We start from the raw sequence: 24,470 nt of genomic DNA on the forward strand, positions 1-24,470 counted from the left end.
ATCCCAGGGCTAAAGGGTTAAAAAGCAAGGCTTTACGTATTTTCTTCTCAAGCCTGTGAAAAGGAGTCTCACTAATGTAAGTAGAACTAGAAATTCTTAGGAATACTGAGATACAGGAATGTATGTTTTCATAAATATAGGTTCCTCATTCTCCTTTGCGTGAAATTACAAAAGCAACCAGATGTTAATATGGTAGCTCCTATAATCTTGATAACCAAATAAAAAATCTGAAAATAGAACCAAATTAGTGCAGAAAATTTATTTAGGCTATTTCTGAAACACCCTGTATTTGCTTCAATGTTCAAGCACGTGCAAAGTGCATGCAGTAGCCGTGTCTTATCCTGGTGCTCTGGCCTCTGGGAAGTAACTGTCGGCTGAATTTTATTCCCAGGAACAAAGGTGCCTAGCACTGGGGAGTCTTCAGCCCTCTTTGAAATCTCATGGGCGGGGAGAATAGGAAAGCTAATGCAAAGCTATTTTTATCTAGATCTGACATACCGAAGGCCACTTGCAAAACATTTTGGAAGCTGAATACAGTTACTGCTTGGAAATATCAGGCATCTTATAAGAGTAAACTCTGTTGACAAAATATAATCCACTTTCACATCCAAAAGCTAATTAGGGAGCTGCTCCAGGCACAATCTAATTAACTGAAGCATATAGAGGAAAAAAAAATCCTTAGAAATTATCATTGTTTAAATACACTCTATTTTATTTTTGTCTTAAAATAGTTTAACCTTTATGCTACAGACTTATTTCAAAAAAACAGAAAATCTTATCTTGCACCAAAAAATATATATATAACACTCTGTTTTATTATTTTTTTTCTCCAAAGACCATTAAATACTAAATGGAAACAAAAACTAAATAATGAATGTAAAGAAGAACCAAATTTTGTTTTAAAAACTAGAGTTGCACATTTTAAAAGATAAGTCTAAGCAATGATTTGTCGTCACTGCATCAAGTCCACACTCACACTCCAGCAACAGCAGATCTGTTAACCACCAAGTGCATTGATTCCTAGCCATACAATGGCTAACATTTCATTTTCACGGTAAGAGGAGCAAAAGGCTTCAATGACCTTTGTACTCTTTTTAAAAAAACAAAAATAAAACAACAACAAAAATATTTCCTAGTTATCCAGTGACTTTTTTAAAGATTACTACCCTTTAAAGTTTGTTAAAGAATAGGTACATAGTGTTTTAAATAAAATGAAAAAATACAACAGCATTGGACTAAAATATGTGATTATTTTAAACAAACAGTGCACAATCTGAGGAAGTTTGGTTAGGGTGCAATCATTTTTATATATACATGGAAGTCACATCATACACATACTGGAAAACAGGGATTAGGGCTCTTTGCCTTTAAAAAAAAAAAAAAAGATAAACTAAAAGACAAAATTGTGTCCCCAGCTTTTTCAAAAACTTTGTGACACAGTACAAAAAAGCAGGCAACAAATTCATTTCGAAGTTACCTATGGTGCTAATCTGCTCAAAGTAACAATGAACAATTGACTAAATTAGCAAATCAGACAGTTCATATTCACAAATGATAATAATAAAAACAGTTTATGGGATGCTCAATTGTAAAGGATAATGGAGAGTCCATTCAGTCTGGCTCCTTCCAACAAAACGAAAGGGCAAGTACAGTGAGCAGCAATTACATGTTACAGGCAGTCGTGATGATGTAATAAATAGCTGGTTACTGCTCTGTGGTTTCAAACTGGGTGGAGAGGAGACTTAACCAAATTAGTGCCATAAACCATCTGTGACCCAAGTGCTCCATTTAGCAGAGATATTATTTTGAATGGACAATGTTCTATGAAGCATAAAAAAAGTATTTATGCTACCAAATGCAAAATTTTGGTTAAAAAAGATCACCTTATAAGAAATTTCAAATGTCACAGGAGTTGTTTACCACAGAATTTTGTCATTAATATCTTGCCAGAAACTACATCCCTGCTCTACTAGATCTGGCAATGAAAGAGGAGTTGAAGCATAGTCTCTCTACTGTTAATAGGTGGGTAAGTTCCAAACTAGTAGGAGGAAAAGATGACTATCTCTACCATCCCTTCTCCTCACCTTTCTTGCATCTTAATTTCTAAATCTCTGTTCTGGTGCATCAACTCAGGAGGCCAGGTGCTGGAAGAGGCACAGGTGAGGGCAAAGTGCAACCTGCTATAAAAGCAAAGGCCAGAAAAGAGCTTGGTTACAACTTCACTCTGCTCCCAATCTGCAGTGCACACAGCACACTGAAAGAATTCTCTTTAGAGAATGACTATGAGGAGCTAAGGAAAATATGTCATGGGAAATCACTTGCTGTATAGAACTGGACACACATATTAATATGAGTATGTACTGCAAAACATTCTTTAAAACGGAGCTCTGCCCTGATATTGGGGACAAAATAAGCTGCAAAAACTTCAAGTCAAATAATCCATTCTATTCTTTTCCAATGATGTTCCTGGAACACACAGACCAGAAATTGTACATTTCTGTTTTGTCTAGCATTTTAATTCAAGTCACAAACAACGTGTAACAGTAAAATTTAATAAATTAATCCTAAAGTAAAATGTGAAGTGAATCTGCAGAAGGTCCTATTTCACTCTGGCCTCTGGGTCTTTGGTTTTTGTCTAGAACTGTAGCCATGTGAGAGACTTGAGATATGAGGCTAAAACTGGAAGTTAGTGATCTTTTAAAGGCTTGATCTATTAAGAGTAGATTGACAGAAAAATAAAAAGTTGATGAAGAACAGAGGCCAGATCAAATGAGACATCAGAGAAGCTCAAAGAACACATGCTTAAATACACTCCCAGGGAAGAGGTGTATGGAAGTAAAGCAGCAGGAAGAAGGGTAAAGGAACAGTTGAGTCTTTAAAACATAGCAGAAAAGGCCAGGCAGGTGGAGCCAGGCCGGTGGGGTCTTCAGGTGCATGCACACACAGGGGGTGTCTCATTTATCTCAGCGGCCCCACAGCACCCAACCTGCGAGTGCCTTCTGTGAAACGGGCACTTACTAAATAAGTGTCCACTGAATGAAACTAAGAAACAGTAGTTCTCATGCTCTTATGATAAGGAAGAGCCAGCAAGGTATTTGGGGAGGGAGGCAAAGGGCTTTAAGCGATATGGTATGGTAAAAATGGAACCAACCCCCCACACAAAAGGCCAACAAAAACTGCGGAGAAACAAAAGGAGGTCTTCTAAGCCAGTATTACTTCATTCCTCCTTGTGCACAGTACATAGTGTTTTAATTCTAGGTATTGTTTGTAAACTAATTGCACTAGTAACTACAACATGTTGGAGGAAAAAGGTAGTAACTAATGCCACAAACTCCAACACTGGTATTTCCTGAATTCCCTGAAGCTCCTACTATTCTTTGCCATACCTTTTAGATATTGTAAAACCTACAGGGCCATTAATGTGCTTTGCATCTCGTTTCTTATGGTGTATTTTGGTTGTTCTAATTTTAGAAGGTATTGGAGAAAAATACCCAAATATAGAATCAGGTCAATTTCAGCTCAAGTTTGAACAGTTGTTGTATATCCTTTATAGAGAGACCAGTTATGAAAAAAGGCACTTTCCTCTCAGATTTGCAAGTGCCCAAAGCCTTAGAGGCCACACAACTCTATATTCTACCTAAGTAACAGGTTTCTATGTTTGCCCGTTATTTGAATAAACCAGGAAAAAGTTCAGGGCAAGAGATTTTTCCTACTGATCTCTCAGTATTCTCTTCATTTGCCCAAAAAACCTTGTGGTGGGTATCTATCCGAAATGCCTCGGCCATAAAAGGAGACATTTTCCAAAGAGTTATGAATTATTGCAACAAAGAGACAAACTAAGTCACCTTAGCAGTATTTATAAACACAAAGGGACATGTCCATTATCTGTGTTGTGGGAAGTCAGCCAGGAGCGAAGTCAAGAAAGGAGTTAGAAGACTTAAGCTAAAAGAAAATAATACTCTGTCTTCTATTTCTAAGGACAAGTTTCAAATGTACATGCCCTACTAGGTGCCAATAAGGACCTGACTAATATGTGTGCAAATGCCCTAAGGTGGGAGTGCCAATGGGTGGGCTGACAGTGGTCAAGTCTAGATATTAATTTTATTACACAGAAAAATAAATATAAGATTCAAACACTGAAATTCATGACACCTGGTAATTAAAAGGAGGGCAGAGTTTCCTAAGAAAAAGGTCACCAAGTAAAATGAAGTTGTCTAATAAATTCATCATTCTCATATTCCTACTGAGGGAAAGAAGAAATTCTTTTTCTCTGTGATTACATTATTTTCCTAAGTGACTTCTTTTGATTTACAAAAAAAGAAAAAAGAAAAGGGAGGGGAGCAACTTTCCATGATTTTTGATTATACAAATGCCACAAACAGCTTCTGAGGCTGAAGCTATGACAATGAACTTCCATGTCACAAAGAGGAGGAGGAGGAGGAGGGAGTGGAAGGGAACAGTGCGGAGGAACACAGTGACATTGTATTACAGTAGGTATTTACGCCTGCTATCCTCATCCAAGGTAAGGTCTACAACTTCTGCAGGTGAAGCCCAGGTCTGCTGGGGAGTCACAGCAGTCCATGACTGTGTCTGCCGGCTGCTAACATACGGTGTGCCCGAGCCATGCTTCCATGAAGAAACACTCTGAATCACACCTCCTCGAGGATGGACACACCTGCAATTGAGATGAAGAGAAAAAACATGGCTAACCGTACTATAGGAAAGATAGAAGGCAATACAGCTTCACTCATACTGATCAATACTTTTACTAAGATCAATCTACTATGCAAGTTCATGAAACCCACAACCAATTATCCCTCCTCTTTTCTTTCCTCCCTCCATGTCCGACCGTCTCCCCTCTCAGTTTAGCCTAAAAAAAAACAGGATTTTTGTCTCATTCAAAACTCCTGAGTTGCCTGGCCGGCACGGCTCAGTGGTTGAACGTCGACCTATGAACCAGGAGGTCACAGTTCAATTACCGGTGAGATTCTCTAAAGGTAACAAGTACTCAGTTTGGATTCTTTAAGTACTCCATCAGAGGAACAGAACTGCCTCTTGCTGATGAACCTCACTAAGAGTTTACTGGAAGAAAATTGTTTCAGAAGCACTGACAAATCATTTCACATTCTGGTCAAATGATAGGACTGTGAGGTTCCAGTTTAAACCACTGAGTAAGTTTTGATTCAAATGAGAGGAAAGCTCAATTTATCATCACTATTTCAGGAAGAAAAAGAACCCAATTGTTATAAGCCCTAAAGAGATGCCCTATAAAGAAAAATGTGAGAGGCTCAAAAACTGTAAGGCAACTAACATAAAGCACAGATTTTCATGTATTATCACATATTCTTTTTTTCTACATTATGAAAGGCATGGGGTGAGAGCATACTCAGCTGTTTTTTAATTGCAATCCCAATTCTAGTGCAGATACAGGCTTTCTCACATCTGCATATGACTGGCAATAGGTATAAAGTACCTAGTCTTATAACCAAGAAAATGCTTAGGCCTTACTTTTGGTGGTGGTGGGGGGGGGCAATAACTTTTTGTTGTTGTTAACCCCCACCTAAGGATATTATTTCCATTGATTTTTAAAGAGAGCAGAAGGGAAGGGGGAGAGAGGGAGAGAAATAGAGAGATAGAGAAATAGAGAGAGAGAGAGAGAGAGAGAGAGAGAGAGAGAGAGAGAGAGAGAGGAGAGAGAGAGGAGAGAGAGAGAGAGAGGGGGGGGAGAGAGAGAGAGAGAGAGAGAGAGAGAGACATCGATTGGTTGCTTCCGGCACATGCCCCAAACCAAGGCATTGAACCTGCTACCCAGGTACGTACCCTTGACAGGGATTTGAATCTGAGACCCTTCAGTATGCGTGGGCTGACACTCTTTCATCCACTGAGCAACACTAGCCAGGGCATAAACAGTAACTTTCGATAGAATAATTTCCTGCTCTTCACACACTAAAACCAATAAAGGACAGACTTCACAGTAGAAGAGATAAAAAAAAAAATACGGAAAGGGGGCAGGCTCTGATGGTCAGCTTTTGATACAGTTAACTTATATTCTTAAAAAAATGAAAAATTAATCATTCTTGCTGTCATTTACAGAGCCTGAAGGTGACCTCTTAGATAATACTCCTTCTATTTTTCCTAATTGAGGATGAAATGAATCCTGTGGCTTTAGGAAAATACTTGTCTGTCTCCCTTGATTTTTTTAGGATTTATGTTAGCAATTGGGTTCTAGGAAGCAACCAGTCTAAAATGCAAAACGCTTCTCACATCTACTCTTTTGCTGAGGGATGAACAAACATTAACACCAATGACCACAGAACCAAAGACTACACAGTGTATGAGGTTAAGGGTCTGATTATCACAAAGGCTTCAGAGAATAAGTACTGAAGGAACTGTTCCAACACAGTTCCATGACAGAAAGATCTGTGCTATAAGGATTTAATTTCCTAGGGTAATTACCAATGAGGCTGGTAGAAGAAAAGAAGGAAAAGGGACCAAGAACCAAGAAAAATATGGCATAGGGGTCATAAATTAAAACTGCTGGCAAAATGAAGTGGCACAGAACTAGAGGTGTTGGAAAAGTCTCTCACTGGCAAAGAATATCTTGTGAAAGTGGATTGTCCAACAATAAACACCTGGAAATCACAACATTTAGGTCAGGAGTTCATCACAGCAATACAAAGCAGCCATAAAAGATGCATTCAATTATTAGTTCAGAAAGCATGCTTTCTAGTGTATGACTAGAAGAAACACAGAAGTGAACATACCAAAATTGAAAGTAAAAGAGCAGGAAATATGTTAACATGCAAGAAAAGAAAAGCAACTTAAAAAAAAAAAAAGCACATCACAACTAGAATTACTAAGTACAAAGGTCAAACAAATGCTTCCAAATATGGAAAAATGGCACCCAAAGCAATTCAGAACCACAATTCCAAAGAAAACTCAAGGACCAAGTTTGCGTTTTTAAAAACCTCTCAGAAAGCCCACAACAAGGTAGAATATCATAAGAAAAAATAAGAACAGGATGACTAAATCCAAACAAAACATCTGTGCATGCAAAGCAAATTAGAACAAAAAGATGTTGATCAAAACCTAAAACCTTTTTCCAAGCGATAACCCTGCCAGAAGCCCATCAATACTTCATAACTGCAACCCTAGACCTGTAAAAGAAATAAATTCCAGATGAGATACAGGCGGCCACAAGGGCAATTCTGAAGCAACCAGGAAAGCCTCTCCCCCACCTGCTTCTCAGCTACTTAATCTCAATGTTTAAAAGCTTATCGGGCTTCTTTTCTAAAGAAACTGCTGAAATCTTTTCAGAAAGACAGAAGAGTCAGTGAGACTCCACTCAGTCTGTAACCAAAGACCAAAACAAAAGACAGCCCCAACAGGATCTGTTAACTCTATATCCCATTGTTCGGACAATATAACTACTGAGATTTCATAATGGAATTGCCACCTCCAAGATATGATTTCCCCAGGATTCAAACCAAAGAGTCAGAATAAAACACATCTTTACACTTCAGATCCTGTAAGAGAAAGTCCTTGAAAGTAATATTATATAGCATGTCGTTTAAAATGTAGCTAAAGTCAGAACAAAAGTGAAACAAACATTACCTATAGAATAAAATGACAATCTGGATAAAAGACCTAACAAGTTTAAAAGAGGGTATACTAGAGATCATTTGTGTGTATGTTGGAGGTGATGAGGGACTTAGAATTTACATTTCCAAGTTTTAACAGAACTATGATAATTTTAACTCCAGATACCAATAATATTGGTAGAAAAAGAAGCAAACATTTTCATGATGGAAGAAAAGTTGAACAAAGAAGCTGAAAAGAAAGATGGCTCACTCTACAAGATTTTAGGCATAAAGAGACAGTCAAGAAGGGAGACTTGGGAGGAGTTACTAGAGAACTGGACCAAGTGATATGTCTCAGCAGAATAAGAGATTAGATAAACAACATAGGTTACTGTCTACTCTTTCCTACTTCAGTAGGAACACATGAATAATAACAGTGAATTAAAATTTGAAATGTAACTCAAGAGGAAGTTGGTGAATGGATAATGTGTTTCTGGCACTAATGAAGATAATTTACCTACATCAATCTGTCAATAGGCAGGGTAAGTTTTATAGGAGGGAGTCTGAAGTAAAAAAACAACAAAACTATAATATTCTAGAAAGATCCTGACATGGGGCTTAAAAGGAAAACATCTTCTATATTATAAGGAACAATGGCAAAATGAACTAACAGCAGACACATGCTGAAGTAAAGGAATAAATCAGGAGTTCTACTTCCTCATCTAATAGATAAGTCAGCTTGAAAGGAATAAATAGAAAAATAGAAGATAATAGGAAAACAGTTTTAGAACAGGCAGGGGAAAAAAGGAAAAATATGAGATAAAGAAAAGATTAAGAATGAAAATTCTTTCCCACGAGAATAGGGAAAATAACCATTAAAAAAAGGAAACAGCTATGCAGGAATATTTATGGCATAAATAAAGATAGAGAATAAATGCTAGGATAATACTAGTTCTAGTAAAAATAACTGGCCCTTTAGAGAGATGGCACTTTAAACTATGACTTAACTCTGTATTCCTAAAGTCTCAATTGTTTAACTGAAAAATGCTCTGAGTATAATCAGTTTTCATTAGAAAAAGGCACTCTAAATTTCTATGCCATGTGTATTTTGCCCCACTCTCCACTTCTAAATTCACCTTTTATAACAGAAGAAATGCTGGTGAATGTTTTATTGCTAACCAAAGAGTAAAATCAGATCTAAGGGCAAGGCAATGTAGATGTTGCGGAAATCAGGAAACCACAACTTAACTCTTACAACATCAGAGAAAAGTTGTTTGCTATACAGAATACAAATTTTCCAAAGTCTAAATTTTTGTCTTATATCTACGTGTGTTAAATGTTCCCCAAGAATACCTCTGAAGGCTGCAACCAATTCTTATCGTAAAGCAAGAGTCAGTAAATTTTTTCTGCAAAGGGCTACATGGTAAATATTTTAGGTTTTTGAAGGCTATAGGGTATCTGCTGAAACTTCTGAATTCTGCCACCGGTTGCAAAAAAACACCCATAAATAGTATGTAAATGAACAAGCATGGCTCTGTCCCAATAAAACTTAATTCATGAATACATTTTATTTGAATTTCATAGAATTTTCACATGTCACAAAATATTCTTCTTTTGATTTTTCCCCCAACCATTTAGAAAGCCATTCTTAGCTCAAGGTCTGTACAAAAACAGGCAGCAGGCCAGATTTGGCCATTGGGGGCTAGTTTGCTGACCTCTATTTTAAAAATACCAAACTTCATAAAATATTTTCATAATTGACTGCCTTGTAGCTTTTTTTTTTTTTTTACTCTAAGAAACAGAACTCTCTGAGTCACATAAATCTCACTAGAAATATCCTCTGTTAGATACAGACCGAAGTAACTTACAAGTTTTAATGAAGGACAAGGAGAGGTACTCTAAGAAACAAGCAAAAGAGATACGTTATCAGATGCATATTTCCCAATTGTTTGCTCCAATATATTTCAAGATAAAGTGAAAGGCAAGAAAATATGAATAAGAGAGGGGGAAATATGTCCTAAGAGAAAAATCTGTCATGTACTCTAAACAAGAAAAACATCAGTTCTAGTTCACATACACATATGGTCAAGCTGTTCTTGAAATGAGATAATATGCAACACATTCTGAAGCTCATATCATGTCTAATCAAAAAGTGTTTCTTAAACCAAAGGAAGGCGAGATAGCTCCCACCATTCATGCCAGCCATTCTGTGACGCCTACCATTTTCTTCTCCCTTGATTTCTAGTTAAAATTCACAATTTAAAGTAACAGAATACTCCAAAAAATATCCTACCTTGCATGTTCCTGAACTCCCACAATCTCCACTTCACTATCTGAAGAGGCAATATTAATTTCTTCATTGAGTGGTGCACTGCCAGCAGATGTCTTGTCACTTGCTAGGAACCCTGGATCCAAATGACCTGAGAGAGAAGGGGGGTTAGGGGGGATAAGCACTACATTTTGATTTCTTACAACAGCAGAAAGAACTCATTGACAGACTTCTCATGTAGGTTCAATGATAGAAAGGAATGGTCTTATGAGATCTTGCCACAACAAAACGGTTACCCATGTCAAATAAGCAGCAGTGTTCTAGTAAAAAAAAAAAAATTAAACAGACCACACCACACACTCATAGTTATAAGAGCATTCAAACAACATGGAAATACATAAAAGTAAGAATTCCAAGTCTTACTCTCTACTTGTATTCCTTAGGAGAAAAAACTTAAGAGTACTTTGGTGAGTATGTATAGTATATCTAAATATAGGTAAATATCTCTATAATAAAAGCCTAAGCATGCCGAAACCGGTTTGGCTCAGTGGATAGAGCGTCGGCTTGTGGACTGAAGGGTCCCGGGTTCGATTCCAGTCAAGGGCATGTACCTTGGTTGCGGGCACATCCCCAGTGGGAGGTGTGCAGGAGGCAGCTGATCGATGTTTCTCTCTCATCGATGTTTCTGGCTCTCTATCCCTCTCCCTTCCTCTCTGTAAAATATCAATAAAATATATTTAAAAAAAAAAAAAAAAAAAAGCCTAAGCAACCGTTACTGCGGAACAACCAGAACAACTGGTCACTATGATGTGCACTGACCACCAGGGGGCAGACGCTTGATGCAGGAGCTGCCCCCTGGTGGTCAGTGTGCTCCCATAGAGGGAGCACTGCTCAGCCAGAAGCCAGACTCAAGGCTGGTGAGCACAGCAGCGATGATGGGAGCCTCTCTTGCCTCCGCGGCAGTGCTAAGGAGCAGCGAGCAGGCGGGCAGTAAGGAGCAAGGGGTCCCACACTGCAAGGAGGAGGAGCAGCAAGCAGGTGGGCAGACATCCCCTGAGGGGTCCCGGACTGCAAGAGGGTGCAGGCTGGGCTGAGGTATGCCCCACCCTCCCAGTGCACAAATTTCGGGGAAACGGGCCTCTAGTAAACTATAATACTACTCTATGTTTTGTTCCACAATGCTTTTTGCATTTAACTAGTCTGTCTTTAAATAACCCACATAACAATTCTGCCACTACCTAGAGGGCAGTGGAGCTCTCTGCTACTTATCATTTCAATAGAACAAAATTCTACCAGAAAAGTTCAAAGGCATAAATGGAATAAATACTTTTCTCTAAATTTCAAACAAATTTAACAATTTTCTCTAAAGGAATGCAGATTTGAAAAAAATCTAGCCCCAAACCACATATAAAAATGAAGATTGCAACTTTTGCTCTGAGCAACTATAACATAACCTGTATGGTGTTGACAGTTCTCATTAGACAGACACAAACCACACAACTCCGGGAAAAACAACTGTTTGTGGCACTGGGGCACACAAGGATTATTTCACAAGGGTCTTAATAAAGCTTATATTACACAGTGCAATAAAAAACATTCTCCAACATCACAGAAAGCGTAAGCTTCCACAGAATTCTCTCTCAAGAAAAGCTAATGACATCGCATCAAAGTACATAGCTCTATAAAAAATTCTAGCAGGAGTTAAAATTCAGCATATTTCCCATGTCTTGAATGTTCTGACATAAAAGGATGAATTTTAGAATATCTAGGAGTTAGTATGAATAAGCAGTTACAACAGGTAAAAATTTGCATTTACTCTTTAAAGGAATTTTTATTTAAATACTAGAGGCCCGGTGCACAATTTCGTGCACGAGTGAGGTCCCTCGGCCTGGCCTGCAGGGATTGGGCCAAAACTGGCTCTCCAACATCCCCCAAGGGGTCTCAGATTGCAAAAGGGCGCAGGCCAAGCTGAGGGACCCCACCGGTGCACGAGTGGGCCAGGGAGGGGCCACGGGAGGGCTCCAGGGCGTTTCCGGCCCATCTTGCCCAGTCCTGATCGGCTGGATCCCAGCAGCAAACTAACTTATCCCACCCCCTTCTCTCTCAGATGCTACTAGTTGGAGCATCTGCCCCTTGGTGATCAGTATGCATCATAGCAACTGGTGGAACGGTCTAATGGTCGGACACTTAGCATATTAGGCTTTTATTATATAGGATATTGTCACCTAATACCAAATTACTTTCTCCATATTTAAAAAAAATCTTTTGTGACACCTTATATCAGGGGTCCTCAAACTACAGCCCGCGGGCCACATGCAGCCCGCCGAGGACATTTGTCCCGGGCCCGCAGTGCGCATAGGAATTTGTTCATAGTGGTTTTTTTTTAAACTATAGTCCGGCCCTCCAACCGTCTGAGGGACAGTGAACTGGCCCCCTGTTTAAAAAGTTTGAGGACGCCTGCCTTATATAAATTAAACCAGTAAGGTTTACACAAATACAACTCTCCCTTCCCCTCGTCTCACTTATTTCAATTTTTCAAGGTCACTGAGAAACCTTGTACTTTCATACTCCTGCAAACAATTTTTTCTTTTTAAAGTTATAGGTGGTCCCAAAGCAAAAACTTTACCATTTTTATAACCTTTGACCCTGTAATCCCACCCATGACAATTCAGCCTAACGAAAAAAACTTTAAACAAAATGTTATGCTGTCCAAAGATAAACACTACAGTTCTGTGTAAAAACCTGGGGAAATCTATGAACATGTAAGTATCACACATAACGTTATAAAGGTATGTAGGTTCTGGGTAAAAGCTGTGAAAAGTAATCAAGTTTAAATATAATTGTGGGTCTTTTTTACAATTCTTTAACAGGTTGAACGGTTCTCAACCTGTGGGTCACTTAAGACCATCAGAAAACACAGATATTTACATTACGATTCATAACAGTAGCAAAATTACAGTTATGAAGTAGCAACGAAAATAATTTTATGGTTGGGGGTCACCATAACATGAGGAACTGTATTAAAGGGTCATTGGCATTAGAAAGGTTGAGAACCACTGCTTTAGGGTATAAAAGTTTGCTGGGATCAGCCGGTTTGGCTCAGTGGTTGAGCATCAACCTAAGAACCAGGAGGTCATGGTTCGCTTCCGGATCAGGACATATGCCTGGGTTGCGGACTCGGTCCCCAGTGGGGGGCATACAAGAGGCAGCCGATCAATGAGTCTCTCTCATCATTGATGTTTCTATCTCTTTCTCTCTCTCTCCCTCTTCCTTCCTCCCTGAAATAAATAATGAAAGAAAAATCAGTGCAAGACAAAATACAGCACATGAGGTTAAATTAGAGTGGGCTAAATACAAATTTCCTGGTGAATGTTAACTCTAGACTAATGGTGTGAGAGTTTTGCCACATTTCCTGTCAAGAGCCATTAGATAAAGTATGCTATTCAGGTAACAAGTCATCTGGGATCCACATCAAGTCTGTGGGATGCCATGCTCTTTAAGAGACAAGGCATTCTCCAATAGCCAAGAATGAATTCCCCATTCTGTCTATTTCAGACCCAGGGCAATTAGTCCTTTTCTCTCAATGTAACCCTCTTTAGCATGCCACATTCCTTTGAGAGCTCCTGTGCAGAGCCTGACATTCTCTGGCCTTTGGTCGATTCCTCACGGCCTCCCCACCCCATGCCCTCACAGGAATCCAATGGCAGAACACTGCCTAAAGAATACACAAAGATGATATGAGGTTCTTTAAATGCTGTCAATGGTTATAATCTATTCCCATTCTAGGACAAGAATAAGCCCTGTAGAAAAAGTGTAAATAGCACTATTACCATATGTTAAACTGAAAATTTTTTGTCCTCCCACTACAGACCTTTTCAACACATAAGTCAGAAAGAAGCAATAGAAAAAGTGGTAGCTAAATGATCATGGGGAAAAAAAAATAAATAAAAAATAAATGATGATGGGAAATATTTATTTTGCCTTCAAAAGAAATAATGTAGCTACTTTTTATTTTTTAATTGATATCAGAGAGAGGAAGGGAAAAGGAGAAACACATCCATGTGAGAGAGAAACATTGATCGGTTGCCTCTGGCATGCACCTTGAACAGGGATCGAACTCACAACCTGGGTATATGCCCTGACCAGGAATGAAACCCACCACCTACTGGTGTACGGGATGATGCTGCAATCAACTGAGTCACCCGGGCCAGGGCTGTAGCTACTTTTTAAATCACTAGTTTTAAGAACTAGTCTTGGACCTCTTTGTAGCACTTAAAGGAAATTATTACATACTGGATGGCAACAGCATGTTAGCTATAAAATAGGTTAATATATTAAGGTGCTACTCATTTAGCTTTAAAACAAATTATTAGCTTGTGTTTAGTTTGCTCAAGAATGTTAAAAACAACTTTAAAAAGGGAAAGGTTAGAAAATAAAATCTTAATCGTCCATATGAAGCTTGTAAACATGAGGAACCTGACCAAACTTGACCTCCTTCACAAGACTGATATATTGACTTTAAAGTGCTAATAATAGAAACATGGCCATTCTGGTCTGATTATAAAAAGCCCTACACTAAGGACAGGAACCCCAAGATTTGTTTCTCTGCACTACAACGAAGCTTGCATAATGGACAAATCAAGATTACCATTCCTATTTTAAGAATGAGAAAATGCTCAATGCTTACCTTCTTAACAAGAAGGCTGATTGGGGGGGGAGGGGGGAGGAGATAGGATCATTTGTTTAGAATTTTTAATTTCCCAGGGGAAAAAACTCTAAATAAATTTAGTTTACCATAATTATAAGTCTTCCACACCAAAAGAACTTCAGACTTATGCTTCTCTTTGCCTCATCTACACATGTTTACAGTGAGCTATTACTAGCAATAAACAAAAGTATCAGATATGTTGGTACTGTTTCCTAAACATATCCAGTGCAAGAGTTAGCTGGGGGTGATTATTAAAAATAGATTCCCAGACTCCATTTCAGATCTACTTACAAAATATTTGGGGAGAAACCCTAGGAGTCTGAACTTTTAAAAGCACCCCAGGTAATTTCTATACTCAGACAAAGTTTAGGAAATACTGTAACAAGAGCAACTTTATGTCAGGGCAGGGCATAAATTAGCAACCCATTAATTGGGCCCATTAATTACCTCCTTATTCGGTCTATTTGAGCATAAATACATTAACGTCATGCTGGTTAGCACTCCTGTGGGCCTACTGTGTGCTGTTCTAAGTACATTATATATGTTATTTCACATTAATGGTAACTAACCTTTAGGTGTGGATACTAGTTTTATAAATTGGGAAACTGAGGCTTTACATAAGTTACCTGAGGTCCCACAGTTTTTAAGTGGCTGCTGGTTCAAAACCAGGATGTTTTGTTGCCACCTCCTACACACTTCAATTCTAGCATCAAGTAAGAAAAAGTAAACACATGGCAACAGTTGAAAAGTTTAAGTCTTTTATTGACCAGGGGGCTTTCCTAATTTCAACTCTTTCTGCCTTGGTTAAAGTTTAAAATAAATAGTAAAAACTATTTTGCATGCAAGGACATGACCTAAATGCTTGGAAAAAGGGAAAAACTACTCTATCTCCAATGATTACTTATGTGATCCTAAATGGAGTCAGGCTGCTGACCTGGTCTGAGATGCTGCTATTAATTAACCCCTGACTGGTCTGTTCAGTGGCTGGGTTTTTATTTTGTTGGGAGAGAAGATTAACCTTTAGAACATTTATCTTAAATTCAAACCACAAGAATGACCATCCAATTGATACTAATAGTTCAAGTCTCTAAACTATAAACTGGCCATTGAGGATGAATTCTTTAACATTTACACATTTTAAGTACATTCAAATTCACAAAATGAGTTTCTTCAATAACAATTACATTAAACCTCGAGTGTATTAAGTTTTATTTATTACTCACATACCTGCATTGCTATATTTGGGGGGGGGGGGACTTTGAATAAGTCAATAAATGGCTTCATAAGAAAATGTCATGAGAATCTTTTGAACAATGATGACCACGTCCTATGATGTACAAAAATCTACACATAATTTATGGCCTGATATAAGCATATGTTTTTATCCTAGAGAAATCATTACACACATGTACCAAGAGACACACACAAGAAATGTTAGTGGCAGTATCATTTGGAATAGCACCTTAAATGTCCAATAAGAAAATGGGTACGTCAATTGTGATATAATCATACAGTGGAATACTAAGTAACAGTAAAAATGAATGAACTAGAGCCATATTTATTACCAAGAACAAAGCTCACAAAAGGTTCAACTAAAAAAGCAAGTTGCAAGTGGTTATCTTCAATATAATATCAATTAGTACTAAAACATGCTTGTTTACAGACATGTAACAAATGCAATAAAAATATAAAATAATACAGAGTAATAGCAAACACCAAATACCAAATTCTTGACAGCTTTGGAGTGGGAAGGGGGAAAATAAGGTGAATAAAGTTGAAGCCATGGGTATTTCCCTCCTCACATATTTTTGCCATGTTTTATTTCTTAAGACCAGTGGTAGGCACCTGAATGGTACTGTCTTTATAACTTTGTGTGACTGAAATTAAAAAAGATAATCAAATATAGAATTAAGTACACAAAGGCTAATTTTGTTTTGAACAGTCAAGCTAACAATTACTTGAACCTGAAAATGTGATGCTATCCCCAAAGCTGGTAACTCTAATGATACAAGACCCCAAACCTTGTACTATTAGGCTGAATCATATGAAACTGCTGGGATTGTTGTAGGTGAAAAGTCAAATATTAACAATTTAGGTCAAACTAATACAGACAGTCCTCAGGTTACGTCGGACTCGACGTACGTCGTTTCATGGTTATGTCACCATCTCCCATTTATTTATTAAAAAAAAAAAAAAGTTCTGTCATTTCGACATTATGTACATATGTGCTTTATGTTTTTTATTTACCACAAGTAAAGGTCAGGAATTGTTATCTTTCTTTTTAATTTTTTTTACTGTTTCACTTCATTACTGCTGTGTATGTGCTCCAGGTGAGTGACGTAGGTGCTTATGTAGGTGGGTTCTGACTTATGGCGAAAATTGCATTATGTCACGCTGTAGGAACGGATCTCTGACGTAACCCGAGGACCTAATGTATTAAAATTCTCTAAATGAAAAGCAGAAACAAAGGTAATTGTTCATGTTTTTCTCAAGCATTTACAATAAAGTGGTCTACTTAATGGCAAACTAAGAAAACAGAGAAATACTAATAAAACGAAGCAGAATGAACCATTTAATTGTCAATGGATGAAAAATGAAGATAAACTATCCAGTACATAGAACAAATTATAAAACTTAGGAACACATGTTGCAGAAAATGTCAAACTACTCTCCTTTGATATAAAGTATTACTACTTAATTCTTTTTAAAGTACTTATACATATTAATAAATCCTTAAAAGACCCTTGTTATGCAAAGCAAGTATTTGACATCCAGAAGAGAAACAGCTTGTCTAAGGTCAAATAGGCAGTTAGCAGTCAAAACATAGTTAAAATTAAGTCCAGGTCCTGCTCTGTTCCAAAATTGGCCAAAATAAATTAATTAGAAGCTCAACAACAAGAGATTTTTATTTGCTTCCACCAAAAAGTATGAAAGGAAGAATTAAGGACAATAATCTGTGGAGTTCTGTCTTTTTTATTTCCTAACAAACTATACTAATAAAAGGGTAATATGCTAATTAGACTGGGAGACCTTCCAGGAGACCTTCTGGACGTTCTTCTGGACAAAGCCATGGTGGCGGGGCCGAGGTAGAGGCGGTTAGAGGCCAAGAGGGGAGGGCAGTTGTGGGTAATCAGGCTGGTCGGGGGGGCCATTGGGGGTGATCAGGCTGGAGGGGGGGGGGCAGTTGGAGATGAGCAGACCAGCAGGGGGGCCAGCTGGGAGCAAGCAGGCTGTCAGTGGGGGTCAGTTGGAGGAGATCAGGACAGCGGGGGGGCGGGGGGGCAGTTTGGAGTGAGCAGGCCAGCAGGGGGCCAGTTGGGGGGCAAGCAGGCCAATGGGGAGGGAACGTGGGGGCAAGCAGGCTAGCAGGGGGGGACAGTTGGGGGTGAGCAGGCCAGCAGGGGGGCAGTTGGGGGCGAGCAGGCCAATGGGGAGGGAACGTGGGGGCAAGCAGGCCAGCAGGGGGGGACAGTTGGGGGTGAGCAGGCCGGCAGGGGGGGCTGTTGGGGGCAAGCACACTGGCACGGGGGGGGGGGGCAGTTGGGGGTTATCAGGCCGGCAGGCAGAGTAGTTAGAGGCAATCAGGCAGGCAGGCAGATGAGTGGTTAGGAGCCAGCAGTCCCAGATTGCGAGAGGGATGTCCGACTGCCGGTTTAGGCCCAATCCCTATAAACCAGCAGTAGGACATCCTTCGAGGGATCCCAGATTGGAGAGGGTGCAGGCCAGGCTGAGGGACACCCCCATGCATGAATTTCATACACTGGGCCACTAGTTTAAATATAAAAAGTTCTGAACTAAAACCCATTATTTGTGTAATACAAAACTCGTTTCCCATAAACATTTTAGGTAGTGATTTAAGTTACTAGATTCGCTCATAAAAGCCAAAGCAATTCATAATTTAAATAGAAAATTATCTTTCTATAACATGAAAGAAAATACACTACATAAAGTCTGTCAACAGCTTTCTCCTTCTTTCTTAAACTTAAGTGCTACTACTTTTAGGGGGGGGAAAGGCTTAAATGAGAATATTGAAATAGTTTTGAGAACCATATTGAAGGAAACTTGGAGGCACCTGTGCAAGGTTTCAAAAGTAATAGCAATGGGTTTTTTAGTGAATAAATATCACTCTTAAGAATCATCACAGAACCAAGATGAACAATGCAAGACAAGGAAAGAAATTTTTCCGAGATAATAGAGGCAGAAACTGTAAGAAAAGGATTAGGAAAGACAAATATGAAAACTACAGCAGAGGAAATAACAGGGGCACTTCACACCAAGAGGTGGAAGAAACAGTGCAGCGCTATATAGGAATTGCCCCACGGGGCAAGTATGAACAGGCTCCTCCCCCAAGCTGCAAGGCTGCTGTGCAGCTAAGTGAGGAAAACCATTGAGAAGTGGGGATGGGATAAGAAAGTATTAGGTCATCTGGGTGGTTTTTACATGTCGGGCATTTTTAACTCAAGAAATATGCATACTAAAATCTATTTATGCCTACAATTAATGTCATATATTGTCATGTTTGCTTCCTCCTGATTTAGATGAATGACATGTTACCCAAATCTCCTTTACAGTCAGTTATAAATGGCACCCTGGATGTCTCTGGTTAGCCTGCACACCTCAGCAGGGCCCACTATGAGAAACACCGCTGCCAGGACACATGCACATTACATTATTAGAGAAGGGGAAGGGGAGGGAGACCAACCTGCCTCCGCATTCAGCTCCTCTAGAAGCCCGCTGGTCCTCCAGGTAGCTCCTGTGTCCTGGCCTCCTACAGAATTACTGTGCTCTTGAACTACTGCAGCCGCCAATAAAGTGTCCACATTTACCACTTCTGGGTCAGAGCTGGTGTCAGACATATCATAATAAGCTATAACTGGAGGTCCATCTAGGGAGGAAAGAAAATGTATACTTGTATCTAACTTGTGGGGTGAAAATACTTCTGAAACTAAGAGCCCTCTAAATGCCAGTTGCCTTTATCTTATTACTCTAGCTAATCAGAAAAGCTAATATTTACATCTAATATTTTGTACATGATGTGAAAGTGAAAAAGATAACCCAAGCTTACAAAGATAAGGGACACATTAGGGAAGGAGGAAAAGGTGTGTTATGAAGAACAGAAGACAAGACTATACTGAACAATGTTACACTGAACTGACATCATACTCTTAAAGAGCAAAAGATTAAGAAAAAAGACTCCACAGAGAAAGTGAAACTGATTTTTAAAGGAAAAAACAGATGCAAACTATTAAAACTCAATTTATATTTTTAAGAGAATGAATCTAGTTCTCTTAGTAGCTAATACTAAAACTCCCCAGTAGAGTCAAAGAAAATCAAATATGTATTTTTTCTACTCTCTAAAGAAATAAGATTAACTAACACTAAGAGCTCTACCTGACTGACTTATTTCCAGGGAAGCCCTTTAAAATATCAGGGATGTTACACATTTTACAACATTCTACAAAAAGACAACACAAAATCCATCTTCAGAATTTTGCTTTGGATGTCTTGTGAGGGATATTTATATTTTCTTTTCCCCGAGAAAGACAAGCAATTCACACCCCAAGGAAATGATATGCAATCTTACGGGTTATTTCAGAGGAAGATATTAAAGTTCTTACCGGAAAAATAAGAGATCCCTTCTACCTCCAAATCACCCTAACTAGCTAAAAAAAGCAGCTCAGTTACAAAGTAATTACACTTCAGCAATTCATGCTAAAATAACTCAATATTCATGCTTGTATAATAGATGCATGCTTTAAAATGCTAAAGTTACCCTTTTTCTAACATAACAGCAAAAAGCTTTCAATCAAGAATGAAACACATCCCTTTCTACTACCTCCAATTTAGAAGAAAGCAGAAATAACAGAATGCTCTTTCTCCCAACAACTATCTATGAAGTGCAGGCAAATAATTTATTTCCATAAAGATTTTTTAATATCATCCAACAAATTAACATTAAATACACCTACTTTATGAGACTCTTGATTATAAGAAATACATATGCCAATGAATCATTTAACTAAAACACAATGAAGATTACTGTTTTAATACAAAAATCCATTGTGTAAACTGTCACTGAACAAAACACAGAACACACTTAGGGCATTTATCCCTTAAAACTAAGTTCCTAACCAGTGGTCGGCAAACGGCGGCTCGCGAGCCGCCGTTTGCCACTCTGTTGACTAATGAGTTTGCCGACCACTGTCCTAAACCATTGGTTTATGTAGCAACATTAAAAAACAACAATAACACATGACCAAACATAAATGCAAATGAGTTAAGTGTCACTGTAAAAGGAACAGACATGTCACAATATGAAATTCTGACGATGGTTAACAGTTTGTTCACTACTTAAAAATAATTTCTAATTCTCCCAAAAGGGTAAATTAAGTTCATAAAATTCAAGGGTGGCCTCAGTATCAGTTGGCAATGGATTTTAGTTCAAATAGCAAAAAAGTTGGCTCATGTTTGAGGTTTTTCTTTTCTAATAAATAAAAGTGGTATCATTTATGGAGTTCTCGTCAGAGTTCAAAATGATTATGGAATAAAGGTACTATGTAATGTCCAAGTACTTGAGTGCAGAAGATATGAAGGTCAAGTACAATAATGACTATTTGACCAAATGTTCTATTTTTAAAAGGGCTTTATTTTTAAGTGTTTTGTGTTGACAAAAAAATAGTTATTTATGTTAAAATTTATATCACTAATACCAATCAGAGCCGCTTGCCCCACATCCCCCACCACAATCACCAAATTGAGGCAACAGGTCAACAGTCAAGTCAAAATTGTACCACTCCTACATGTATAATCATGCAAAAAAAGTATTAAGTATATATGTACATGCAGAGTGATATCACCTACCCAAGGAAATAACTTGTCTGAAAGTCTTCATCAGTAGGAAATACAAGCATAAACTTGTTATCTGGCTTCATTCTTGCATCTTCCATATTTCCAAACAGCACACCTTATAGCTTAGCTTAAATTTAGTATTCATCACAAACAAAGACAGTAATATTTTCATATTTTAATTGCACTTAACAGTTAAAACAAATGATTATCACTGTCATTTTTCTCATTTCCAGGATATTCAAATGATGACAAGTCAATATTATACAAACTTCAAAAAAGTAAAGGAATAGTTGCCTTTGAGACTTTGTCTTTCAACAGAAAACCACAATTAAGAATCCTGTGTTCCAAAGTCATCTTACACTTATCAATGGCATATCAAGATTAACTAAGAGATGTTTGATGCACTTAGCAGCAGGGTTTGGACTTTAAAGCACTAAATGAATATTAGTTAATTGATGGTGACAATTTGTAATATTCTTTTTAAAAATGACTCTTGCTGCACAGAATTAAGGAACAGGTAAGATCCTATAGTGAAATCATTTGCCTTTTAAAAGAAGTTATCTCTTGAACAAACAAATCAAAGCACTGAGAAGCTGGGAAAACTCAGCCACTAGTATCAGAAGCAGTGATCTATACTTCCAATATGATGCTTGTCAATTCATTACAGGATGGAATAAACATGGAGATACTGTCCTTCCTCTCACTTGATTACTGCTCTATGCTATTAAAACAACAGCACTGCTACTAAAATTTTGACTTTCAGAAACATTGAAATAGTCACTTCAACATGGAAACATTTCCGATTTCAAGTTATCATTAATGTAAGTACATTCCATGTTATTCAGACTCCACATTCTTCTATCTGCTAACTCTGTCACAATCTGAAAACAAAAATTTACAATAATGAACTCACTAGTTTTTCTACAATCATTAAAAGCAGCTCGCTATAAAAGTAAATTTAACACCATCCGTTAAGAATTATTTGGTCTGGGGTTAATCCAAGTCCTATTTTTCTTACTGATAGTTTGAAATTCTGCTGCTCGTTAACAATTACAAGGCAAGAAAAATTAAAGGCTGAGCAATCCACTGGCTACTTGTTTTATTTAAGAACATCAACTCATCCATTTTATGCTAGAAATAGGTTTGCACCCTCTTGCTGACCTCCTAGCCTATAAATAAGTTCTAACTTTTCAAATACCAAAATGCAGATGTATCTGTGTCATCACACATTCCTAACACAGTGAGATTTACCCTTTTATGACCTTAAACCTCCTAACTATTATCATCAACTATTTAATTTTATGAATTAGGTTTCTTTCAAATATGTTCTCTTCTTAATCTCATGGAAACAATTTGAATCACAAAAACAAAGCAAAATAAAACCTAATATCCTTTATTATATTTATCCCTGACAACCCCCCCTTTTCAAATTTAACAATCAAAAGCACAAATTTAAAACTATACAAGGTAATTACATAATTTACCACTCATTTTACAGATAAGAAATTTGAATCCTAGTGAGGTGGAAACAGAAGAGATTACAGTTCTCCTTGTCAAGGGAGCGAGGAATATACAAGATGTGAATGGGAGCAGCACAGAAGTACACCCAGATTTTTGGCAGCGAACACATAGGTTGAAGTCCTGCCTACTATTTCCTAGCTATATGACTCAGTTTCTTCACAGGGTTATGGTGAGGGTTAAAGAAGATATAACACAGAACGCAATAGGAGTTCAAAATAGGAGTTCAAATTTGATCTGTTGCGCCCCACCTTTCCATTATAATTAGCACTTGCTCTACTTCATTATCTGTTTGCTTATCTTTGCATGTAAACTCTGCTATCCAAGGCATTCATGCAAGAAAGCTTTGAGAAAAACTGCACTGCATGGGCTGGTGCCTTATATTATAGGCTAGAGGCCCAATGCATGAAATTCGTGCACGGGTAGGGTCCCTAGGCCTGGCTGGCGATCAGAGCCGATCTATAGGGTGACCGGTGGGGTGGTTGGGGGCCGCTGCTGGCACCCACCTTGGCTGGTCTGGCGCCACCCGCTCGCTGGCCTGGCCCCCCACCGCCACCACGGGTCGCCTCCCTCGGCGTTGCCCCCCGATCATCCCGCCACTGCCACCAGTCGCCTCCCTCTGCAGGGTGACTGGCAGGGCGATGGGGGGGGGGGGGGAAGCCCCCCCGCTGGCACCCGCCTTGGCTGGCCTGGGGCATGTGGGCAGCTCCTGTGTTGAGCATCTGCCCCTTCGTGGTCAGGGCACATCATAGCGACTGGTCATTCCACCGTTCAGTCAATTTGCATATTAGGCTTTTATTATATAGCAGTGGTCGGCAAACTCATTAGTCAACAGAGCGGCAAACCGCGGCTCTCGAGCCGCATGTGGTTTGCCGACCACTGTTATATAGGATTAACCCAACTTGTTAAAAAAATGCTTTGCTGGAATTAATGAGATCATCACAAATGTGACTTTCCTATTTTTATTTGTTTCAAGTGAAATGTCAGCTTGGATGTATTCATATAAAAGTGTTTCAAAACCAAATACAACTTAATTTGGATTATTTCATATTTAGCATCATCCTTGCCTACACAGCCCTTGCACTAACATGAGTGTTGTCAGTCTCGCAGTATGAAGTCTAATTAGTTCTAGGAAACAGGACTTGCTCTAGTATCCCTGAGGTACTTGAAAATGTCACTCTTCCCCCTCTCTTGATTGCTAAGTCTTAGGCCCAAGAAAAGGTACGATAATGAACCAATACATGGCTTCCCCCTTCAACCCATTTCTATGGCTACAGTAACATACAATAAAGCCCAGAGAAAATTCTTTCTCTCCTCCCAACTATAGGCAACCTCCCAAAACCCCTCACTGGGAGAGGAAAATCTATCTTGTTGCTGCTAAAGGACCCCATATAGGCTCTGCACCCAGTCACTAAAGGGCCTGGGCACAGTACCATTCTCTACAACATCAAGAGAAGGGGAAGGGGGTAGAAATCACACTCAGCCTCAATCCAGATACTGAGATTTTTTAAAAGTTACAACTGGCTCTAGCTGGTTTGGCTCAGTG

General features: G+C 38.7%; 1 protein-coding gene across 4 annotated transcripts in view; it reads right to left on the reverse strand.

The window, feature by feature from the left end:
• Positions 1-252: 252 nt before the first annotated feature.
• The window catches only part of ARK2N (arkadia (RNF111) N-terminal like PKA signaling regulator 2N), a 73,984-nt gene continuing 49,766 nt past the window's right edge, over positions 253-24,470 (reverse strand). For 3 of the 4 annotated variants that reach the window (XM_080685634.1, XM_080685633.1, XM_080685635.1), the window contains exons 3-5: positions 19,260-19,442; positions 9,874-10,000; positions 253-4,675 (exon numbers count right to left, since the gene is read on the reverse strand). In XM_080685634.1, the coding sequence (XP_080541760.1) occupies positions 4,486-4,675; positions 9,874-10,000; positions 19,260-19,442 (500 nt within the window). In that variant the 3' untranslated portion in view covers positions 253-4,485. The remainder of the gene's footprint in view (positions 4,676-9,873; positions 10,001-19,259; positions 19,443-24,470) is intronic. The other variant, XM_080685636.1, reaches the window with a different exon arrangement.

The sequence above is a fragment of the Plecotus auritus genome, assembly GCF_963455305.1.
Source record: "Plecotus auritus genome assembly, chromosome: 8".
Lineage (NCBI taxonomy): Eukaryota > Metazoa > Chordata > Mammalia > Chiroptera > Vespertilionidae > Plecotus > Plecotus auritus.